The sequence below is a fragment of the Microcebus murinus genome, chromosome 23 (genome assembly GCF_040939455.1).
Source record: "Microcebus murinus isolate Inina chromosome 23, M.murinus_Inina_mat1.0, whole genome shotgun sequence".
NCBI lineage: Eukaryota > Metazoa > Chordata > Mammalia > Primates > Cheirogaleidae > Microcebus > Microcebus murinus.
The window spans coordinates 21,347,575-21,369,785 of NC_134126.1; the positions used below are offsets into that span (position 1 = coordinate 21,347,575).

The window sequence follows — 22,211 nt, forward strand, 5'->3', positions numbered from 1 at the left end:
CTTGAGCCAAATACTTCAACTCTCTGAGCCTACTGCATCTTTTTCATTCGATGAGAATAATCTTCATTTTAAAAGGTTGTTGGTGGCCGGGCGCGGTGACTCACACCTGTAATCCTAGCACTCTGGGAGGCCGAGGCAGGAGGATTGCTCGAGGTCAGGAGTTTGAAACCAGCCTGAGCAAGAGCGAGACCCCCGTCTCTACTATAAATAGAAATTAATTGGCCAACTAATATATATAGAAAAAATTAGCCGGGCATGGTGGCACATGCCTGTAGTCCCAGCTACTCGGGAGGCTGAGGCAGGAGCCCAGGAGTTTGAGGTTACTGTGAGCTAGGCTGACTGCACAGCACTCACTCTAACCTGGGCAACAAAGCAAGACTGTGTCTCAAAGAAAAAAAAAAGGTTGTTGGGAGGCACAGGAGGCAGCTACAGCTTACCTAGGAAAAGATAAAGATGATTTCAAGGACGCAAGAACCTACCCTGCAAGGTTTATCGAGTGGAATCTTCCAGTCGCTAGAGACAGCCAACAAAGCCGATGGCCCAATCCCAACGTTTACTCCAGGTCATGCCCTTAAGCACATGGCAGCCTTGGGATGATTTATGGTAAGGATATGACCACGACCCCGAACCCGACCCTGAGCAACTAAAGAAGTGAGGAAAGTCAGGGTATCACTTTCAGCAGATGAATACTAAGTAGCTTATTATTGAAGCATTATCCAACGACAAGAGGCTACCTCACAAAGGACGATTTTAAAATATAAATGCTGATGTTTGTCAAAGTTTGTGTATCAATCTGAACTGAAAGCCAAGAACAAATTATCTTTTACCAGCTCATGTCCTGAAAAACATTTTTTACCCTGATTCAAGGACGTAAGAGCTTATGCACATGTTTTTGGATCTGGTATCGCTCAGAATGCCTGTATATTTTCAAAACCATATCAATGAGTGAGCTGGAAAATACCATATACCTATATCCTTGCAGATGTGATTTAATGGGTATACACAATACACTAGGCACTGGGTTGGGTACAGAATATTCCCATATAAACCTTATGACCCACATTCTAAATTGTGTCTTTTAATATAACTGAATATGTTCATTAAATATGCTAGTATCATTTGTTTATAAAGATCTATATTACTTATTCAACCATATTTTACATTTATAAAAAGTTGTTGTAGTTAGCAACAAATGGTACCAATATTCATAATACCTTTATATTTAGAAAGCATTTTTACAGAAAACAAAGGTGATTCTTTTATTATTAGAAAACAAAGGCCATATTTCAATACACCACCACCAGATAGGAGAATGCATACCAAAGAATTGTTAAGAAATTGGTCTTAAAAAAGAAAAAAGCACAATGACAGAAAACAAGGTATACCAAACCTCTAAAAAACCTACAACCAGACCTCTCTACTACTCCCACATACACATATATACAGGTTATATAAGCAAGGATTTATAAAACACACTGGAAAAGAAAGATAAAGCACACCTACATAAGTATATGTGTGCATGTTTTCCTCAAAAACATGCAACACAGGTTTCCTTGATTTTTCTCAGCTCCGAGAAATTCCTGATCTAAACCTAGTTCATGCCTAACGCCACAGATAGGAAATATAAAGCAAAAGTTTACTTTTTCCTGGGAGCAGTTAATTAGAAATATAAAATGTGTTTCGCATTTCTAGTGTGAAATCGACATACAGAGGTTGTTATATAGTGCTTGCCATTTAATTGTAACTTATTAACAAAAAGCTTTACACAGTACTATTCACATCACGGGAAAGGAATATCAATGCTGAATATATATATGCTCAGTGCTTCCAAACGTTTTCAGTACCTACACACGGAAGATCTAAAAAGAGTACAATATATTTTTATTTACAAGGAATTGTTTTCTCCCCACTATTATCTATTCAACTATTCCTGGGGTGCTGACACACGGGTCTCTTCACTGCACCTTGCAGTTCTCGTTGCCCTTGGGCTCGGCTCCGGCTCCTGGGCTGGTGGCGAGTTGGCCTCGCTTGGCTCTCAGGCCCTCTCGGGGACTGTCAGCCGGGCTTTTCTCAGGAAGATTATGGACCGAGAGAGATTTTGTGCTGGGTTCCCGGAAGGCGGCACCTGAATCCACTGGGCTGTGCTGAGCAACCTTGACCTGCAACACAAAACGTATTTGTGAAAGGTCTAACTCACATTTGCAATGCTACGGCATAAAAAAATAAAGCAGCGTGTCACCAAGTTTTAAGTTAAGTTCTTCTTCTCTAGGAGTTGTGCACAATTTTAAGATTTCTTCTTTGCCGAGAACAGGCGCCCACCTAACAGAGAAGTTAGAGGAGGATGTCAGGCAAGACTTCCAACAAGTCATCAAACTTTCTCTGACGCCTCTGATGGCCAGAGACTTGCTCTTCCAAGGCAAGCGTGACATTTTTCAGGCCAGAAGGTAAGCTCTTTGAGGACCAAGACATCGCCCTATTTGCCTATATATTCCTAGAGCCCACGATGTGCTTAATGTTCAGTGAATTCTTAAGTGAGTACCCAAATCTGCCTCCATTTGTCTTAAGCTTTTGCTATCATTTAAAATAATAATGTAAATGAGTAGTGCTACCTTCATATGGCAGCAGCTTTACATACAACATTTAAAAAGACCTAGGATCTTACGCCTGTAATCCTAGCACTATGGGAGGCCGAGGCAGGCAGATTGCTCGAGGTCAGGAGTTTGAAACCAGCCTGAGCAAGAGCTCAGAACCCTGTCTCTACTATAAATAGAAAGAAATTAATTGGCCAACTAATATACATAGAAAAAATTAGCCGGGCATGGTGGCGCGTGCCTGTAGTCCCAGCTACTAGGGAGGCTGAGGCAGCAGGATCGCTTGAGCCCAGGAGTTTGAGGTTGCTGTGAGCTAGGCTGACTGCACGGCACTCACTCTAGCCTGGGCAACAAAGTGAGACTCTGTCTCAAAAATAAATAAATAAATAAAAAGACCCAGCACAAGTTTGTGTGTTTTAATCACTCTCCTTATAGTGTTGTTGGTTTCCATATCGAATTTGGATTCCAGCATGACAACAATTTAACAATAAAGTCCAGAAAGAAAAATCCCCTCTCAGATGTCCTGCCTTTTAAGAGAAAGAGGTGTCTCAGAAAAACGAGTAGATGAGAGAGTGAGGTAGCTGGTGAGTTCCAAACTTTTTGAGATGTATAGAGTAGTGAAAAAAGACATAGGCTCAAAAGAAAAAGAAGAGGCCGGGCGCGGTGGCTCACACCTGTAATCCTAGCACTCTGGGAGGCCGAGGCGGGCAGATTGCTCGAGGTCAGGAGTTCAAAACCAGCCTGAGCAAGAGCAAGACCCCGTCTCTACTATAAACAGAAAGAAATTAATTGGCCAACTAATATATATATATATATAATTAGCCGGGCATGGTGGCGCATGCCTGTAGTCCCAGCTACTCAGGAGGCTGAGGCAGAAGGATCTCTTGCGCCCAGGAGTTTGAGGTTGCTGTGAGCTAGGCTGACGCCACGGCACTCACTCTAGCTTGGGCAACAAAGTGAGACTCTGTCTCAAAAAAAAAAAAAAAAAAAAGAGAGAGAAAGAAGAGCAGGAAAACAGAAGTCTAAAAAAAGCTTCACTTAACCACAGTTAAAGGCAAGAGTGAAAGATTCAAGTAAGATGATCTTTAAAAGAAAAAGAAGATCTCCTTGTGCCCTCGAAACCAGCTCACACACACAAGGATCTGTGTCCTGGTACAGATGTTAAGGAACAAGCATGTGACAGACACTCTTTGAGCAACTGACTTCCAGGGACCTCCTTCTGATGCAAGAAAAGAGAATGGAAATTATTTTCCCATTTATGTTCTTTCCATAGAAGTACGTGGTTCTTAGAGGCATTTAAATACTTTTCATTACAGTAAACATAAGAAATCTGGCCAACAGATCAAATCCCTGGAAAAGCTTGCTTCTATCTCAGATTATGTGCAGGACGCTGAAAAGAAGCAGCTTTGAAGGAGCAGGACTTAGTGGAAAATTACCATCCATGGAAAGTGGAAGGAAAAAAACCAGAGTTTTACTGGTATTCTTTTTTTATTATTATTTAAGAGAAATAGTGACATCAAGGACAAGTGTTTCCCTTGAACCTGTCAAATTCAAGAGTGGCAAATTTTTAGGTTCACCATTAAAAGAGAGAGACAAAGGGAGACATCCCATAGAGAACGAAAAATATGAGCCTACTAAGACTCTTTCTTAATCCCGATTAAATGGCTAAAATCCACTTTCCCAGGCTTTTCCCCCTAGACTCGACTTCTCTGATACTGAATTGAGGAAACTGTAGTTTGTGATCACAATTTAAACTGTGGATTTGACCTTGATATGGTTAGTTAGCCTAAGAATGGTCTACAACCAGACAAGGTCAAATTCACCAAGTATGTAATCCCTTATATAGCACATCCCTATCCTGGTTGTCTTACAAAGGGTTCTACAGACACAATGAGAGGGCAAACATGCAGAGAGCTCAGTAGAAATGAACCTCACTAGAAAAAAAATGCAAGCCTCCCACTAAACTGCCTAAAACTGCATTGACAACACTGCCACCATCCACGATGGGCTTTACGGTTGAGTGGCCAGTCCTCTGCACTGGCCACCTAGCCTAGGTTCAGAGGGTCAAGTCTACAATCACTGACTCCCTTATTCCCAGCAAACTAGGAGTTCCTGGGCTCATTCATCAATAAGCCTCACCTAACATGCATTTTACCCACCCCTCCCCCCCTTTGAATTTGTCAGATGTCACTAAAGATCTTCTTAAATGACCTAGGGAATTACATCTCTCAAAACTCAGGCAGTCACCTCTCAGGGGAGAGCTCATAACCCTGAGTTTCTAAGCAATTGCTTTAGGAAATAATACTTTGTTCTAGATTTTTTTAAAACTGATGAACTGTGCTTAACGGATGAGGTGAGTATTTTATGGGGCAACTCAGAAAATGCTGAATTAAACTAAAAATTACTAGGCTAGGTTTTGAAGAGTCCAAATCTAATCATGAAGTCTCCTATAGCCTCCTCTCAAAAAGACACCCCCCCTATTCATTTGCAAGTGCACGAACTGCTAGGCAATTCGTCCTGCCGGTGCCTGCTGCACTGCATGTCGCTAATGCACTCAACACAGACCTGCAGGAAACCATGGTTACTGCTCCCTGCTCAGCACACGCAACGGCAGTGCGGAGAGCGGGCCCCCTAGCGTGCAAAGCTCTTTTCCTAGGTAATAATTCTGACCGCCACATGCAAACTGCTTTTACCATAAATTTCTCATAAAAGGAGAAAAGCCCCATGTGGTGATTTCTTAAGAAGATTTCCTAACACACCTTTATAAACAGCTATTATTGCAATCACTTCAGCACCACAGTCACAGTCTCGTTCATTCAACAAACATTTGCCAAGCATTGTATTAGTCGTGAGGACAGGACACAGGTAAACCAGAGATATGATCAGTAACCTCACAGGATTCAGACTGCAGATGAGAAGACAGATACTTAGGCAAGTAACTACATAAAGTGAGCTGCCTTAAGATAGTGGAGTTATAGAGTACCGGCTGTGTGTCATGGTTTTGTTCTGAGAGAGCAGGACAAACACTTCATTTGCAAAGAGGAAGGGATATTGCTTTGTCCCAAGGGGTAAGCGATGACTCCCAGTTGCCCTTCTAAGGAAATGGCACAGCCTCTACCAGGACCTTAAACCTGACTCTGCCTGTATTCCCTGTTCAGTGGGTATCTTGTGGTTAATAGTTTTGGTCAAGCTTGGTAGCTTCAATCTTTAGGGCCACTAATTGCTTTAAGAAGCTATTCTTATGGTCCTTGGAAAGTCATGAACTATTTTAGTATACTCTACAGTGTTTCATTGTTGGCAGCATCCAAAAGTTAAATCTGTCTCTGTGTTTGTGTGTGTGAGAGAGAGAGAGGGAAAGAGAGAGAGAGAGAACTAGAGAAACAGAGAGAATTTGGTGGGGGAGGAGAAAGAAAATTTGCCCAAAATGGTAGACTGTTTCTAATATAAGTATTAAATAACAGATGGGTTCATTTTAACAAGTAAAAGAAAACCTCAGACCCTTCTTCTTCACCCCAGAATTAATACATTTTTATTATAATGTAAGTTATGAACAAACTTTTTACTAGGTATAATTCTTTAACATTTACAGCTCTTCTACTTCAACAAAAACAGATTTGCAAATCTGCTGTTGCTTTGATGTAATTAATCACCAAGGTTTTCATATTTGGGTATCCAACATTCTAACCAGGAGCATGCTTGCTCCCTTAAGAGTTATAGCATTACACTAATAGGGGTTACTACACTTTCAAAGCTTTGTTTGCTGCTTCAAGGTTATCAGATTGCATACTTTATCAAACTCTGACAAGAGAGCAATCAAAGTAAAATCACAAAATTGTTAAGCCGTTTGAAGCTGTTCCAGCAACTTCCAACAACATTCTCATGGTCCCTGGTTTGAGAAACACCGATATGGTGGAAAGAGCAAGACTATGAGCTGAGAGAGAGGAAGGTGTTAACAGCAGGAGGCTAAATCTTTACAAGTCTCATGTTCTTCATTCTTTCATAACATCACCTACTGTGACGGTTCACTAAAATGAGAAAATAAAATGCGAGAGTAAAATAAAGTGTATATACTTTACATATATACATAAAAGGTAGCTGCTGGTATGGATCATAGTAATAAGAATAAAAATCTGAGCAAATATTCTCTATGCTTTAAGTATTTTCTGGGCTGTTTGGCAGGTACATAGCGGTCACTAAGCTCTGGTCCTATCCTCAACAATCAAAATACAGAAATCCATAAACAAAGCTCCTTTCTTTAGACATCTATTGAAATATGTTTTTTTCTTTTTTTTTTTAGAAAGTAAAGGATTAATTAAAACCATAAAGAATTAGCAGCTGGGGGCAGATGGGTGACAGTGAAAAGTTTGAAACAAACAATGACCAATACCTGTGGCCAAGAGGAAAACTACCTCTTCAAATCCTTCAACGGCAATGCTTGGAACTTACACTTACAAATCCACTGAGTTTTGATACAACAATGCCATTTCCCATTGAGCTGCATATAAGTACTCTGAGTCCGGGATGAGATCCTGCAGCCCGACACCGTAATGCCCGTCGGCTCGCTCCCTCCTGGCTTATTTGTACCACGGAGAGAAGGTCAGACTTCAAAGGGCTGCTGAGTCAGAGCGTGCAGTGCCCAACCTTTGCCCAGACAACACTGCAATTTCCCGGATCTTAAACAGTAGACGACTGTTGACAGCAGTTTACCTTTTGTGATCTGCTGCCACCAGCTGTTGGTTTGGAGGACCCTGCAAGATTTTCTTTGCCGGGACTTGGTGGGGACGGTGCTAACTTCTGTGCAGCCAGGCGGGGGCTGGTCCGAGTTGCCATGGTCGTTCTCCGCAGGATGTATGGGCTGGTCTTTCCTGTTGGGATGTCTGCAAACCCTGAGGGCAAAAAAGCTGACTGTCAACACTGCTCGGTCCAATTCTACCCACAACTGAAATGAAATGAAAACTTTGCCTTCATTAGGCAAAGTTTTAACAAAGATAAAAGTAACTCCAAAAAATACTTTCTCTGAGCCACAGCAGACAATGGATTAAACATCACAGTTGCCCTGGAAGTTACCAAATTGAATCAATAACTAACAGGTTTTCTTTTATTAGAGAGATTTAGGAAAAAAAAAAAAAACCACAATGGGAGAAGAGGAGGGAAATTACCACCACACAGAAAAATTCCTTTTTCTGCTTTTTCTTCTTCTTCTTCTATGAGGTTGTTTTACGCTGCATTTTTCTAAGATCCAAAGAACACCAGCAGGCCTTATGGTAAAATTTGGATTGGAGGAAAAAAAAAAAGAGGGAAGAGTGGAAAATAATAATTAAAAAAGAAAGGACAGCTCTTGTTTCAAGGGGGCAAATGTAAAATGGCGACAGCTACTTCAGGCGTCCACTCTCGAGTGGAGACCAGGCGGGAGGAGAGACTGACCTTCCAACGGGTAACATCACACCTGCTCATCCCGAACCCTGCCACAGGAGAAATGGACGTGACCTTTGGTGACCAAGAGGAGAAAGTCGATCGCAAGGATAGTAAAAGAGAGCTCATCACGCACACTCCAGAATGGCATTCAGGGCTAACTAAAGCTGCATTTGTTTTTAACCCTTTGACTACAAATAAAAATCAACAATGAGAGACAGCTAACTATTTTGGGGCCAGATACTCAGAACAGTGCTTCTCAAGCCATCTATGGCAACGAATCTCTTTGGATTTTGGCCGGGCATGGGAGGGTGCAAGAATTTCCAATCTTCTGTGGAATGATGCTTGGATGTTGTAACAATGTCAAATTGCTATTAAAACTTCTAAACTCTTACTCTCAATTTCTGTACTTTTTTTTAAGGGGGCGGGGGGGTCAATACCAAATAGTTCCTAAGCAAGTCAGACCACTGGGAGTAGTTTTTTTTTTTTAAAACACTAAGTTTAAAAAAAAAAGTAACCAAGAAAGTATGGTCAGTGGCCACAGCAGCACAGGGCCACCCTGCAGCTCACGAGTCTGACAGGACTAAAGGTAGGAAGGCTTGAAGGGCATTTGGGGATTTTTCAGCATAGAAATATCAAGACGGGCGCGGTGGCTCACACCTGGGAGGCTGAGGCGGGTGGATTGCTCGAGGTCAGGAGTTCAAAACCAGCCTGAGCAAGAGCAAGACCCCGTCTCTACTATAAATAGAAAGAAATTAATTGGCCAACTGATATATACATAAAAAATTAGCCGGGCATGGTGGCACATGCCTGTAGTCCCAGCTACTCAGGAGGCTGAGGCAGTAGGATGGCTTGAGCCCAGGAGTTTGAGGTTGCTGTGAGCCAGGTTGATGCCACGGCACTCACTCTAGCCTGGGCAACAAAGTGAGACTGTCTCAAAAAAAAAAAAAAAAAAAAAAAAGAAATATCAAATTCTGAACCGGCTTTGGATGGTAATTTTTTCTAAGCTAACAGCTCTTTCCATAGCACAACATGAATAATTAGATCCTAGACATCCTCTCATGACAGAAAGGAAAATGTACACCTCACCAATTTAAAAGCAAACTATTGATTGGGAAGGGCAATTAGGATTGCTGCACAACAACATAAAAAGTAAATGCTTCTGTCTTTTTATAGGTGAATTTTTGTATGAAATTTCAATAGAACGCAAATCATTTTGCTTCTGGATTATGCATACCTTTCTTTACAACTTCTGGAAGTCCCTCTGGCTCAAACGCGGTATCTTCTGTGTCCTCCGCAGTTTGAACACCACTTTTCACCACTTTCCTACTTTTTTTAGATAAAGTCTCTGGGGTAGATGGTGTTTGTCCTCCACCATTCTCCCATATCCCACTGGACCTCTGCCTCTTGCCAGAAGCTTTATTTTGGCCAGATGATAACTTCTTTTCAGGAACGGAAGGGACTGGAGATGGTTCTGGAACAACTGGACTTAGCGAAGGAGAACTTCGGAGGTTATGTTTAGATTGCTGCGAACAGAGACGGGCGACTTGTGTTTCCAACATCTCGTTGGCTTTCTCTAACTTTTCGTGGCTTATAAGTAGGGAACAGTACTTATCCAAGTATTCGTCCGCTTCCTTGGTTTTTAATTCAAGATCTTCTTTCAGCTCTTTCATCTCAGTCATTAATTCATCTACCTTACCACCCATGACAGTATCTGCCAAAATAAAATGATACATCATATGTAACATGCATCGTAATGCAGATCATCTGAGACTTGTCCTTTGACTTTTTGGGAGGAGTGGGGAAGATAGACCTGTCTATGTTCTTACAGTTCAAACTCTTGTTTGGGAAATACCATATCAAGGTATTAATCTACATTCTCATAGATGCGTGACTTTTATTGGGATAGCTTAAATAAAATCCACCCAAATCTCAGACTCTTTTTTTTTTTTTAGCCAACCCATGAAACTTTCTTATAGTGCTACTTATGAGACCAAATGAATTAATTTTTACATACCCTAGGTTCCCTAGTCCATTCCTTCCACCATAAGTGAATGAACAATAAAAGTCAGTACAGATTAAGAAGTCCCTGTTGTATGGCTTTGGGGGACAGGAAGGAGCCAGTGACAAGGCAAGTCTGAAAAAACTCAGAAACTATTTGGAGGCAATGAGGGTCTGATAGATGAGAGTTTGGGGAACAATATAAAGGTGGGCGTCTTGGTCAACTTGCAGCTGCCATGGGTGGTCTAGAACCCATTAGAAAAACTCCCTACAACCCAATCTACTCCAAGCACTCTTCCCAGTGGGGAAGACTGGTGACCTGCCCTGCCAAGTGACAGTCCAGAGGAGCCACTCATACTACATTTGCCATCCTCTATCCACATAGTAACCTCATGCCACTCTTGGGCTAAAAGTGGAGAAAGTGACAAAGAGAGTTATCGTTTCTCTTCTATTTTGCCTGCATACCTAAAAATATAGCACCCCCACCCCATCCCCCTTTAGTGAACTCATGAAGATGGACCAAGGACAACCAGAACCAGCTATTTAGAAACGACCAATTGCCAACTCAGAAGCCTGTCTGCTTTTGGCAAAGAAACTACTTAACTGAACACCGGCATGAAAAACTCTTCTTGGAATGGCTTGTTAGCAAAAGGTACCACCAGTTTTTCACGTTTTATAGAACATAAGATGTAATGATTTGATTTCAAAATACAGGCTTCATTCTAAATCCTAAAATGATCCCAGAAATTGGAAAATGGATAACTGCTGAAAAATCAGTACTCAGTAATAGAGTAAAGCATACATGCCATAAGTGTGTTATTTCACCATTAGAAAATAATTTTGGCTAATCGATGTGCCCCAGTTAATACCCACCTGTTTTCTGCTTCTCCTGTGAAGCTTCACGGTGAGATAGTTCTTTCTGCAACAGCTCCTTTTCCTCTTCCAGCTGTTTACAGGATTTGATCAACAACTTTATTTTCCCCTGGGCACGTTCATTTTCCTTCTTCAGCTGATTTACATATTTTAGACTGTCCATCTATAACACAAAAGCAATTCTATTTAAAGCCTTGAGTTTCCTTTTATAAGCATATGGGGAAACAATTCTGAGATATAACTAAGAATGACATATTGTAAATTTAAGAATTATCAGGTTTAGGCCGGGCGCGGTGGCTCACGCCTGTAATCCTAGCTCTCTGGGAGGCCGAGGCGGGCGGATTGCTCGAGGGAGGCCGAGGCGGGCGGATTGCTCGAGGTCGGGAGTTCGAAACCAGCCTGAGCAAGAGCGAGACCCCCGTCTCTACTATAAATAGAAAGAAACTAATTGGCCAATTAATATATATAGAAAAAATTAGCCGGGCATTGGTGGCTCATGTCTGTAAGTCCCAGCTACTTGGGAGGCTGAGACAGAAGGATCGCTTGAGCCCAGGAGTTTGAGGTTGCTGTGAGCTAGGCTGACGCCACGGCACTCACTCTAGCCTAGGCAACAAAGCGAGACTCTGTCTCAAAAAAAAAAAAAAAAAAAAAAAAAAAGAATTATCAGGTTTAAAAAAAAATCTAAAGATGCACAAAACGATTCACCTTCTCTACTCAGTTTCTTAAGTCTCCCCTGTTGACAAAGTGGTTTTGTCATTCTCTTTCTTAGTTTAACAAACATAAGTCATAGTTCCTAAGATAATGTCCTATTAACTGCCCACTATGTCTGTATCTATCCAATGGGAATTATACTGGATTACTGAGCAGAGTGTCCATAGACATATTCTTGGTGGGTTCAAAATTCTTAATGAGAGAATCGTGTTTTCATTTGTAAACATGATTTCAATTCCCATTTGTTTTAGTCATATCAAGTGTAGGCCTAATGATATTATAGCTCACTAAACCAATTTAAATTTTACAGTGGCTCAAATAGAAAGTGAACAGAAAGGTGGGCGAATCATGTTATTATACACTTCTCACTGGTACAAGTTCACAGTTCCTTATCCACAATTCTACAAACAGCTGTGAAAATGATTTAGAGGCAACACTTGAAGAGATAGGAACACATTTATAGTCTTTATTTATCCACCTTGTGAGACTATCTACACATTTTGCTCTAGAAATATGAATTTGTCTATATTATCCCAGACCCAGTGGGTATTATGTAATATATGGCATATGCATTGTATTATATAATATCTTTTAAAAATGTAGAATTCTAAAACAATCTTATAAGGAATCACAAACATAAAAAGGAAGACCAAACACCAGGAGGAGGAGGAGGGGTAAAAAGAACTTGAGTACCATATTCATGGTGCAAGTAAATGTTACAGCTTGGATCTCATTCTCTGTATATTTCATAAATTTATTAGCAATATTATAGGAAATCTGCCCTTTCGGAACTTGCAATTTCTGAGCCAATCACAAATGGATTAAAGACCCATTTAATTCAATTTCAACAGCTACTTCTTTCTATTACTAAACCAAACATCTGTCACTTTATAGCAGCAGAACATTATTAATCTTTTAATGTTATTTTGAATTTATCAATTTATCTTTAATTAGTAAATCCCCTTCACTCCATAGCTGTGTAAGAGCTATAAACATAATAAGCTTATACCTAACCTTCTGTTTATATATATTCAATTAATATCATAATTTTAAAAATTTGAATCATCCTCTAAAACCTTTACTGGAAGATATTTATTTTCCAGGTTCATTATTAAACATTCTGGGTGGGATTCATCTTATGAAAAATATCCATAGGAATCAAAACATCTCCTTTCCCAGGTAGAATTACTGTAAAATCATCTTCAGACTAACAATCCTGAGACTAGGGTTCACCTCCATTTTTCCTAAAGAACAGTTTTATGGTCCTTGTATGGAGAGGAAGAGGAGGATATCCACATATGTTTGCCTGACCAGAGTGCTTTGCCACACCTTGGTCTCCCCGTAAGTCGCAGGAGAGTGGGTTTGGTACAGTGAACTTAGAGATGGATCATTCAAGACTTTGAAACTGCCCAACAGATTGTCTGATATCGCCAAAGAGGCCTGCCCTAATCCGCTGGGTGGCTTGCTCTTCCCATATACCTCAGAAATCTTTAACTTCCTCTAGTTTGACAGTATTTATGGAGCAATGGATAAAGTTTCTTCAGGTTGTGTGACTGCAGACCATCCACTGATTTTTAAAAATAACTCAGCAGAGAATTGATGAATGATATCATTTTTTACTACAAAAAAATTTGTATGAAATCAAAACAAAAACACTTAATTCTAAGCCATTAAAAGCACTACTGCCTGTATGAACCATTGTACATTATGAAGCAAGGAAAAGTGAACATACCTTGGTTTTCTTCAATTCTTCTAAAAGCTGAGTGGTAGCTTTCAAAGAATTATTGAGCTCTTCTTTACTAGACTTTAAGAGGTCCATCTCCAACTTCTGTGAGCTGAGACATTCTTCTTTAGACGTCAATTTCTCTCGATATGTCTGGATTTCTATTTCATACTAAAGTAAAAAAAAAAAAAAGTTACTTAAGCTAGAAGGCATAGCTAAAAAAAAAAAATTGCAATGAAAATAAAACAAAACAAAACGCCCTGCTATTCCAAGGACCATTTTAAAGAGGTTTTGCAACTCTCCTTTTATTCTAATCCAAAATGGAATATAATTCAAAAAATCAAGTGAGAAAATAAGATAGGTAACTGGGAAAAAGATAGTGAAGTCTTGCAAAAAAAGTGACATATTACCATGGTCAATATACCATCTCCAGCCCCCTTAGTAACCAAACCCCACATCTTACCTGTTTGTTTGTATCCCACATCAAAGCCTGGTGTTTCTTTTCAGCTTCCTGAAGCTGCTGCTGATATTCAGCTACTTCTTCTCTCACTTTCCTTTCCTTTTCTACTTGATCTTCATGCATGCAATCCAAACTCTTCTTCAAGTCACTATTTTCTAACATGAGATCCTTCAATTGACCCTAAACAGAAAAGTAGCAAAATCATAATTGTGCTTCCCCCTCGTTAAGAACCTGGATACATATCCTTAGGAAATAACAAGTACTATGGGGGAAAAATCATTTATGGGTAAGATTAAATCTATAGTGCTGTAATCCTTAGCAATATATTCACTTTAAATTGTGACTTTACCTCCAATGACACCTTCTTCTGCTCCAAGCCAAATGCCCCCAAGCTCACATCCACAGAAGCCAGAATCTCTTTAAAAACTCGATTTCAACTAAACCACTCTGGGACCATACTAGAGTTTAAATAAACTATGCTTCCAACTTAGTTTATTTAAGGTGCCCCATTGTAACAATTCCTCGGCCTCCTCAATAGAACCACCACCTTCACCCTCAGTCCCCTGCGGACTTACATCGTCTTCCTTGCCCAGCTGAGACCCATGTTCAATCACTATAAGAGTCCCCTTCCAAATGCCCTCAACTCCTTCGCCCCTCCCTTTGCTGGGAAGGACAGGCAAAACCCCAGCCCTGGAGGCGTCCGTCTTTTCCATGCCTGACCCCAGCAACTGTTTCTGCACGTGTGTCTACATACGTGATGTCCCCTCCTCATCTCCCACTCACTCTTCAGCCTGCTGCACTCGGTTCCGTCTCAGCTCCTCCTGAATAGCTTCTCCTGGCGCCATCAACCTCCACGCTGCAAATTCAAGCCACACCCTCCAGAGCTCATCTCACCAACCTCCAATTAGCATTCAGTACTGCTGACCACCCCTTCCTTCGAGACACTCCTTCCTCTTGACTTCTAGTCCATGACGCTCCCTGGGTTTGGGTTTGCCCCATCAAGACTTCTCAGTTTTCTATGCTGGCTCTTCCTCCTCCATCTCACTGTGTGTGCTGGAGTCCCTCCGGGCTAGACCCGGAAACACCTTTTCTTCTCCATCTGTGCTTTCTACTATTCCCATAATCTCTAGATACTCCCTAAACATGCGAGTAGCCTAATTAATATTCCTGCCCTATACCTTCCACAGCCTTCCTATCCACCCAATCTTTTTTCATGTCATCTTCCCTCTGGCTCCAGCCACAATGGCTTCCTTTCAATTTCAAAAGGATACCAAGATCTTTCTAATGTCATAGCTGTCACCACACTGCTCTCTAGACCTAGAAGGCTCCTTTCACTCTGCCTGGTCTTTGCATGCCTGACTCCTCATCCTGCAGGTGACATCCTCTGACCACATTATCTAAAGTAGTTTACTCCCTACCCCCACACCATCACCTTCACTTCTCAATTATTCTGCAGGAAAGAATTTTATTGTTTCTTTTATAGTGCTTGCCAATTCATTATGTTATCCATTCCCTATTTCATGATTTTTTGTGTGTTGAAATTGTGAGCTGTATGAGTGCAGGAATCTCAGGATAGGTAGGGGTTCAACAATCTAAACCCTAACCTTACATGTACTCATTTTTTATAGAATGAATAATTGATTGCAAACTAATACACTCACACATATGGACCAGAGGCCAAATATCCAGCTTTTTCTCTTAGCAGTACCTATACTATACACAAAATACAATAACAGCATACATGGGATACTCCCAAGCTGCTCAGGACCAAAAGAAACTTCAGCAGAGGCCGGGCGCGGTGGCTCACACCTGTAATCCTAGCTCTCTGGGAGGCCGAGGCGGGCGGATTGCTCGAGGTCAGGAGTTCGAAACCAGCCTGAGCAAGAGCGAGACCCCGTCTCTACTATAAATAGAAAGAAATTAATTGGCCAACTAATATATATACAAAAAATTAGCCGGGCATGGTGGCGAATGCCTGTAGTCCCAGCTACTTGGGAGGCTGAGGCAGGAGGATTGCTTGAGCCAGGAGTTTGAGGTTGCTGTGAGCTAGGCTGACGCCACGGCACTCACTCTAGCCTGGGCAACAAAGCGAGACTCTGTCTCAAAAAAAAAAAAAAAAAAAAGAAACTTCAGCAGAGATAGTACACAAACATCATCCACATCATCCACTCTTTCCATGCAGCACTACCAGAAAATTCCCTAAGTCAATTGCTGAGATTAAATGCCAAAACTTTTCAAATTTTCATAGATTGAATACTATATTTAAAGAAAAGTACAAATTTCCCCAACTCCTTTTACAAGATACTACTACCATATATCATTTCAACTTTGGGAGACTATTCAGGGTCACAATCATGACCATCTTATTTTGCTATTCTTTTCTAAGCACTTCTTAGAAATGAAGTTACATGAGGGCTATATGGTTATAGGAATGTTTACAGTTCAACCAGCTCTGGCAAACACGTTTCATTCCATCTGCCAGCTCTGCCTGTGTGGCAGCAGCTACCCAGGATACACTGTTGGAGAAAGGAAGGGCATGAATTAACCATGTCTGCTATAAAACAGCAGTGGGGAGTGGCGGTCCCCACGCTATAGATGTGCCATATTAACCCTGCCCTAAAATATCCCCCAAGACTCCTCTCACTTTGCATTTCATGGTGACTTTCCTTTTGTTTCTTTGTTAGTTCTCAGCAGATCAATGCATGTGTCTCCAACAATATTCCAGCTTGTCACATGTGGCAGGCTAGGAGAGCAGATAAACCTGTTGAAAACTGCATGAAATCTATTTCTGATGTGAGTAAATGTGACATAAGGGTCCTCTCTTCTATGAAAATGTATTCGGGCTCCGAGATGGGTGTTGTCATGTGTTCAGAGGCTTCTCGTGACTCGATCTGGGCTCATGGCAGTGCTGGCTGGTGGAGATGACCACACTTGTGATCATGACAGAAGCATGGGGTTTTTTCAAAAGCTAAAAAAAGTTTGATACATTACAGAAGGTCTTTTACCAAAACCAACAAGGAGAGTATGGATTATCAGATCATAATACACCTGTCAAATAGAAACTTACTTTGCTGCTCTTTATTTCTTCTGACAGTAATTTTAATTCTTCAGTTAGCCTATTTTTCTCTGCATCAAATTCTTCTTTCAGCTCCGTTGTTTTCTGCACCATCTCATGTATTTTCTGCTGCAGCTCAGTCTCCTTGGCAGTCATTGTGTTTACCTGAAATGTAATCTTTTGTTAGGACCTGCCTTTGGTTGTCTGTTTTGATCAAATTAATGGCTTTGATACGACATATTCATGCCATTTACTTTAGCCTTCAATAACAAAATGGAACCGGGCTAATCCCCACTTTACTAATCCACTCAACTAAACATTCCCAGAACATGCTGGTGTGCTTACCTTCTCCTTCTCAGCAAAGATTTAGTAAAAGACAGCAAGAAGGAAAGGAATGACAAGTAAAGATAATATTACTAAGTCTTAAAATCCCTCTTAAGGGCATTAATTTGAATTAAACACCAGAGAATATTGTACAAGGCACTGTCTTAGTTTATCAGTTCTTGGATCTCTACTAATCCCCCAATGGCATACTAATCTGCAAGAAACATGCCTATGATTAGCTAAAACCAGTTAAAGAGCTGTTGTTTGCATTTGCCCCTTAAAGTTGAAACAGCCTGGTCCGGTTTGTCTCATCGTCTCTAATTGCCATCCCTTGCAAGGTGTACAAAAACTTGAAATTCTTGGGAAACACAGAGTGGTGATGAATTACATTTTCTGGATACTCCTTTTTTTCTTTAACACTTGTTCAGTAAAAATTTAATTTGAAGGAATCGCTTTCCTAGATCCGTTTGTAAGCATATTGGACCAAAACTTAGTTTTTCTTTAATAGTTGAGCTTCTTGATGGCAGATCATCCCTTTAATCACCAGCTAACAAAATAGGAGACTGCACAAAGAGAAAGTACAAAGAAGGAACTGAAAGTACAAAATCCCCAGGACACATCCTGGGAGTCGTGAGTGCCCTGTTGGTTATAATTATATTAGTATCTTTAAAAGTTCTTTCTCCTTAAAGGAAAAAAGGCAGGGTCATGTGGGAGGATACTTTCTGATCCTAATGAGTATATGTTATACTTTCTACAGCAGTGATTCTGAACTGGGTACATGGAGGCCTCTATTCTACCTGTAAGATAGGGAAATATAATTAGAACCAGGAAGTGTGCATAGCCTAAAACTTCTCCTGTGTGAAGTGCCATGTTAGAAACCTGGTCCAGGTTGGGCCCAGTGGCTCATGTTTGTTATCCCAGCACTCTGAGAGGCCGAGGCAAGAGGATCACTTGAGGTTGGGACTTCAAGACCAGCCTGGGCAATATAGCAAGACCCTATCTCTACAAAAAGGTTAAAATATTAGCTGGGCATGGTGGCATGTGCCTGCAGTCCTAGGTACTCTGGAGGCTGAGCTCAGGAGTTTGAGGCTGCAGGGAACTATGATCATGCCACTGCACTCCAGCATGGGCAACAGAGTGAGACCACATCTCTTAATTAAAAAAAAAAAAAAAAAAAAAAAACCTTATCCAATTCATGAAAATGTCCAATGTGTCAAAGCAGTCACTGCTGCCAGAGTCAACTCAATGTCCCCTCAGTTCAAAACCCAACATAAAGCCTTTACAAAGTTCGGTCCAATATGGCAGACAGTGTCTAGAAGGAAATACTCACAAAGTGGTTTCCCTCTCCCATGACCGTACATTTAAAATGGAAATAGACAAAGCCACTTACTTTTTCAACAAAGGACATTTTCTCCATTTTTGCCAATTCGAGCTCATTCTCTAGATCCTTGTAAGATTTCTGCAGGGCTGCTAAGGCATCCTGCAAAGTGTCATTTTTAGATTGCAGCAGTTGGATCTTCTGTTCCAATTCCACGGTCAGATTTCCCAATTCTACTTTTTGCTTCTTCCAAAGCTTCTGCTCTCCTTCCGCCTGGGACAGTCTAGAGGCCAGCTGCTCTTGGTCTTGAATTTGACTTTTTAGTCTACTGATTTCTTCGTCCTTCTTCTCTAGTGCACGTTTGCCATCTTCTACCTCTTGAATGAGGCCATTCACAGAAGATTGCAAAATAATGTAATTATTTTTGGCCTCATCAAGGCCTTGTACCAACTGAGCCTTCTCAAGTTCAAGACAATCGACTTGACTGCTTAGATCCTGTTCCTTGGCCTTACAGGTCTCTCGGTCATTACACAACTCTGTCACGTTCTCATTGAGCTCTTTTAACTGTGTCTGAAGCATCTCTACTGCACTGTTAGATTCTTCTTTCATCTGGACTATTTCTCGCTCTTTTTCTTGCAGTAGATTTTCAAACGAAGAATTCAGCATTTCTAATTCAGACACTCGCCCTTGCTGATTTTGTAATTCTTTGGCCAGATTTTCTTTTTCTGACCTTATATTAACAAGATCTAATTCCAGATCTCTCAGGTTTTGAGCCATCCTTTCTGTTTTTGCTTTTAGGGTCTCTGCCTCTGCCTTGGAATTCTCTGCCTCAAGAATCACACGTTCCTGGTTTTTCCCTGATGCCTCTAGCTCTCTTTCAAGGTTCTCAGCTATACCCTTTAGTAAATCAGCCTGATGCTCACTTTCCTTCAGTTGTTCTAAGATATGGAGCTGCTTCTTTCCATCAGCTTCTAGGCGGGCCTTCAGCTTTTCAATGCTATTTCTCAGCTGATGCACTTCCTCCGTTGGTGAGTCCAGACTCTGTTCTTTGGTCGTGCAAGTTTCTTGGTCATTAAGCAGAGCTGCAAGTTCCTCATTTAGTTCTTTCAACTGATTCTGAAGCAACTCTGCTGCAGTCTTAGATTCTTCTTTGATCTGTTCCTTTTCTTCTAACAGAGTTTTAAATGAAGAGAGCAGCTTGTCTAATTCCGACACTTGATCTTGTTTTTCTTGTAGTGCTTTTGTCAGATTTTCTTTTTCAGACCTTACCGAGCCAAGGTCTGATGCTAAAACTTTCAGGCTTTCAGCCATCTCTTCCATTTGTGTCTTTAGGGTCTCTACCTCTGCTTTGGAATTCTCAGCATCAAGAATCACCAGCTCTTGGTTTTCTTCTGCCATCTGCAATTCCCTTTCAAGGCTCTCCACTTTATCCTTCAGAGAATCGTTCTCCCTCTCTCGTTCTTTCAGTTTCTCTGCCACGTGGAGCTGCTTCTTTTCATCGGCCTCCATACGGACTCTCAGTTTCTCGATGCCTCTTCTCAGCTGATGCACTTCCTCCTGCGTGGAGCTCAGCCTCTCTGCAAACTCACCCTTCTCCATCTGTGCAGCCTCCAAGGCCTTGGAGACATTCAGCTTTTCCTGTTGCAATTCACTCAGTCTGGCCTGCAGGCTTTCAGACTCCCTGCAAAGCGATTCTTTCTCTCCATTCAGTTGTCCCATTTGGATTTCCAGCTCACATTTTACCAAAGACAGTGCCTGTGAGTCCTTTTCCAAGCTCTGCAGCTGCTCCTGGAGGTGAGCTTTCTCTTTTAACAGCTGGCTCACATCGGAGGACAAAGTCTGAATTTTCTCTGCTTTGTCCTTTACCTCTGCCTCCACCACCTGAATGTGACGGAGACACTCGCCTTGATGAGCCTCGAGCTCTTGTATTTTCTCCTTCATCTTTTCAGACAAGCCATCCAGTTCTTTGTTTTCTTTTGACACTGTATCTAATTCTCCACGAAGCTGGTTTCTCTCACTGGAGACCGCGGAGAGTTCTGCTTCAAGACCAACAATTATGTTCTGCTTATTTTCATTATCTTTTTCTAAATATAGCTTGTCTCTTTGAATGATCTCTAAGTCAGCTTCCAGAGAGAGGGCACGATGCTCGATGCCAGCCTTCTCCGATCTCATCCTTTGCAGCTCATTTTCCACGTCCAGAAATCTCCCTTTCCAGTTGTCATTCACCTCGGCTTCTTTGTCTTCAATAACTTCATGTGACGATGTATCTGTGCCCATTTCTAAATTAGAACTGAGGCCTTCAGAAGTGTCTCCTCTCTGATGTAATTCCAGGTTATCGCAAGAAAGAGATGCCAATTTTTCACTTAAATCTGAGTTGGCTTTCTTAAGTTCCTCAACTATTTTTTCCAATTCTACATAGGCTTCCATTTTGGTCGTTAGCTGTGCTTCCTGTGAATCGAGTTTTGAGTCTAACTCTTTAATGTCATTTAGCAAACTTTCAACTTTTCTGTCACGGTCCTCTATCACATGAAGTAATCTCAAATTCTCATTCGATGTTTTTTCTACCTGCAGCTGAAGATTCTGGATGGTTACCTGGTTCTCCAGAAAATCCATGGGTACCAAAGTATTAGGATCAGAAAATGACAATTCAGAAATGCATTCTGAATGGCCCTGGGTTTTGTCTTCCCCTGGAATCCCATGACTGGTTTCTGGGGACTGGTGGCTAGAACACTCTCCTGGAAGTCTGACTGCACCTGTCTCTGTTATTTTCTCAGTCTCCAGACTGAGGTCTTGCTGAACATCTTTATCACAAATCTGATGACTGTCATGCTTTGGTGTTCTCTCTGTAGTTTCCAAAGGATATTCTTCTGATTCTTTTACATCACGGCTCTCATTTTGGCTCTGAATAACCTGCGTTTATAATATATAACAAAATGCAATTTATTTTTTAAGAAGAATCAAAATAGAATAAATAGATTTAATTATTACTTTTTAGAAACTGGCATCTGGCCTCTACTAACCACCTCTCTTTAAATGGTATATTTCCCACCATGTCCACCTCTGTCCATCCAAATACTCAACACAATTAAACATCAGGAGGTGGTCCCTATGGACAAGGTGGTCCCCATGCACTGAGTAAGGTATTTATCACGAAGACAAACCCTCCAGGCTCAGTTATTTTATCAACTAAATTGCAATGTATTTAAATTTCATATTTTCTTCCTTGCTAAGAATATTCTAGGTAGCCTATATGTAAAATTTCTCTTTGTGATTATCAAATAAGAGGCTAACAAAATGTTCAGCTTTCACCTTAAGTACTTATAGTATTCTTTAATAAGAGAAGGCAGTAAAGTTTCATGACCAGATTCCCAGCCCAAGGACTTAATCACCAAACCAGCACTTACTATGTACATTCCTGGATAAATTACACAGGTTTGATTCTCATCTGGGATCTGCTGTTCTCGCTACTCTGATGCCAGCTCACCAAGCCTTCCCCCACTCCCACTCCCTAGATCCGAGGAAGATAGAGGGAATCAGGGGAGGCTCGTGAACTGAACTGCATTATTAGTGAAGCTGGGAGACTAGGAAGGACAAAGTTATAAGCAACTAAACGATTAAGTATTCAATAAAGAAATGTCTCTTTAAATGAACGATACTAAATCACACTTTCGTAACATACCAAATTGTTAGAGAGAAAATTATTCATTAATATATAAAGAATCCCCTATATTTAGTTTCATGAC

At 41.0% G+C, this 22,211-nt stretch overlaps 1 protein-coding gene across 1 annotated transcript in view; it reads right to left on the reverse strand.

The window, feature by feature from the left end:
• Positions 1–1,862: 1,862 nt before the first annotated feature.
• CENPF (centromere protein F) overlaps positions 1,863–22,211 on the reverse strand; it is a 56,834-nt gene continuing 36,485 nt past the window's right edge. The window contains exons 13-20 of the mRNA XM_075997055.1: positions 18,541–21,378; positions 16,839–16,991; positions 13,775–13,951; positions 13,321–13,482; positions 10,878–11,040; positions 9,241–9,717; positions 7,299–7,477; positions 1,863–2,159 (exon numbers count right to left, since the gene is read on the reverse strand). Of these exons, the coding sequence (XP_075853170.1) occupies positions 1,956–2,159; positions 7,299–7,477; positions 9,241–9,717; positions 10,878–11,040; positions 13,321–13,482; positions 13,775–13,951; positions 16,839–16,991; positions 18,541–21,378 (4,353 nt within the window). The 3' untranslated portion in view covers positions 1,863–1,955. The remainder of the gene's footprint in view (positions 2,160–7,298; positions 7,478–9,240; positions 9,718–10,877; positions 11,041–13,320; positions 13,483–13,774; positions 13,952–16,838; positions 16,992–18,540; positions 21,379–22,211) is intronic.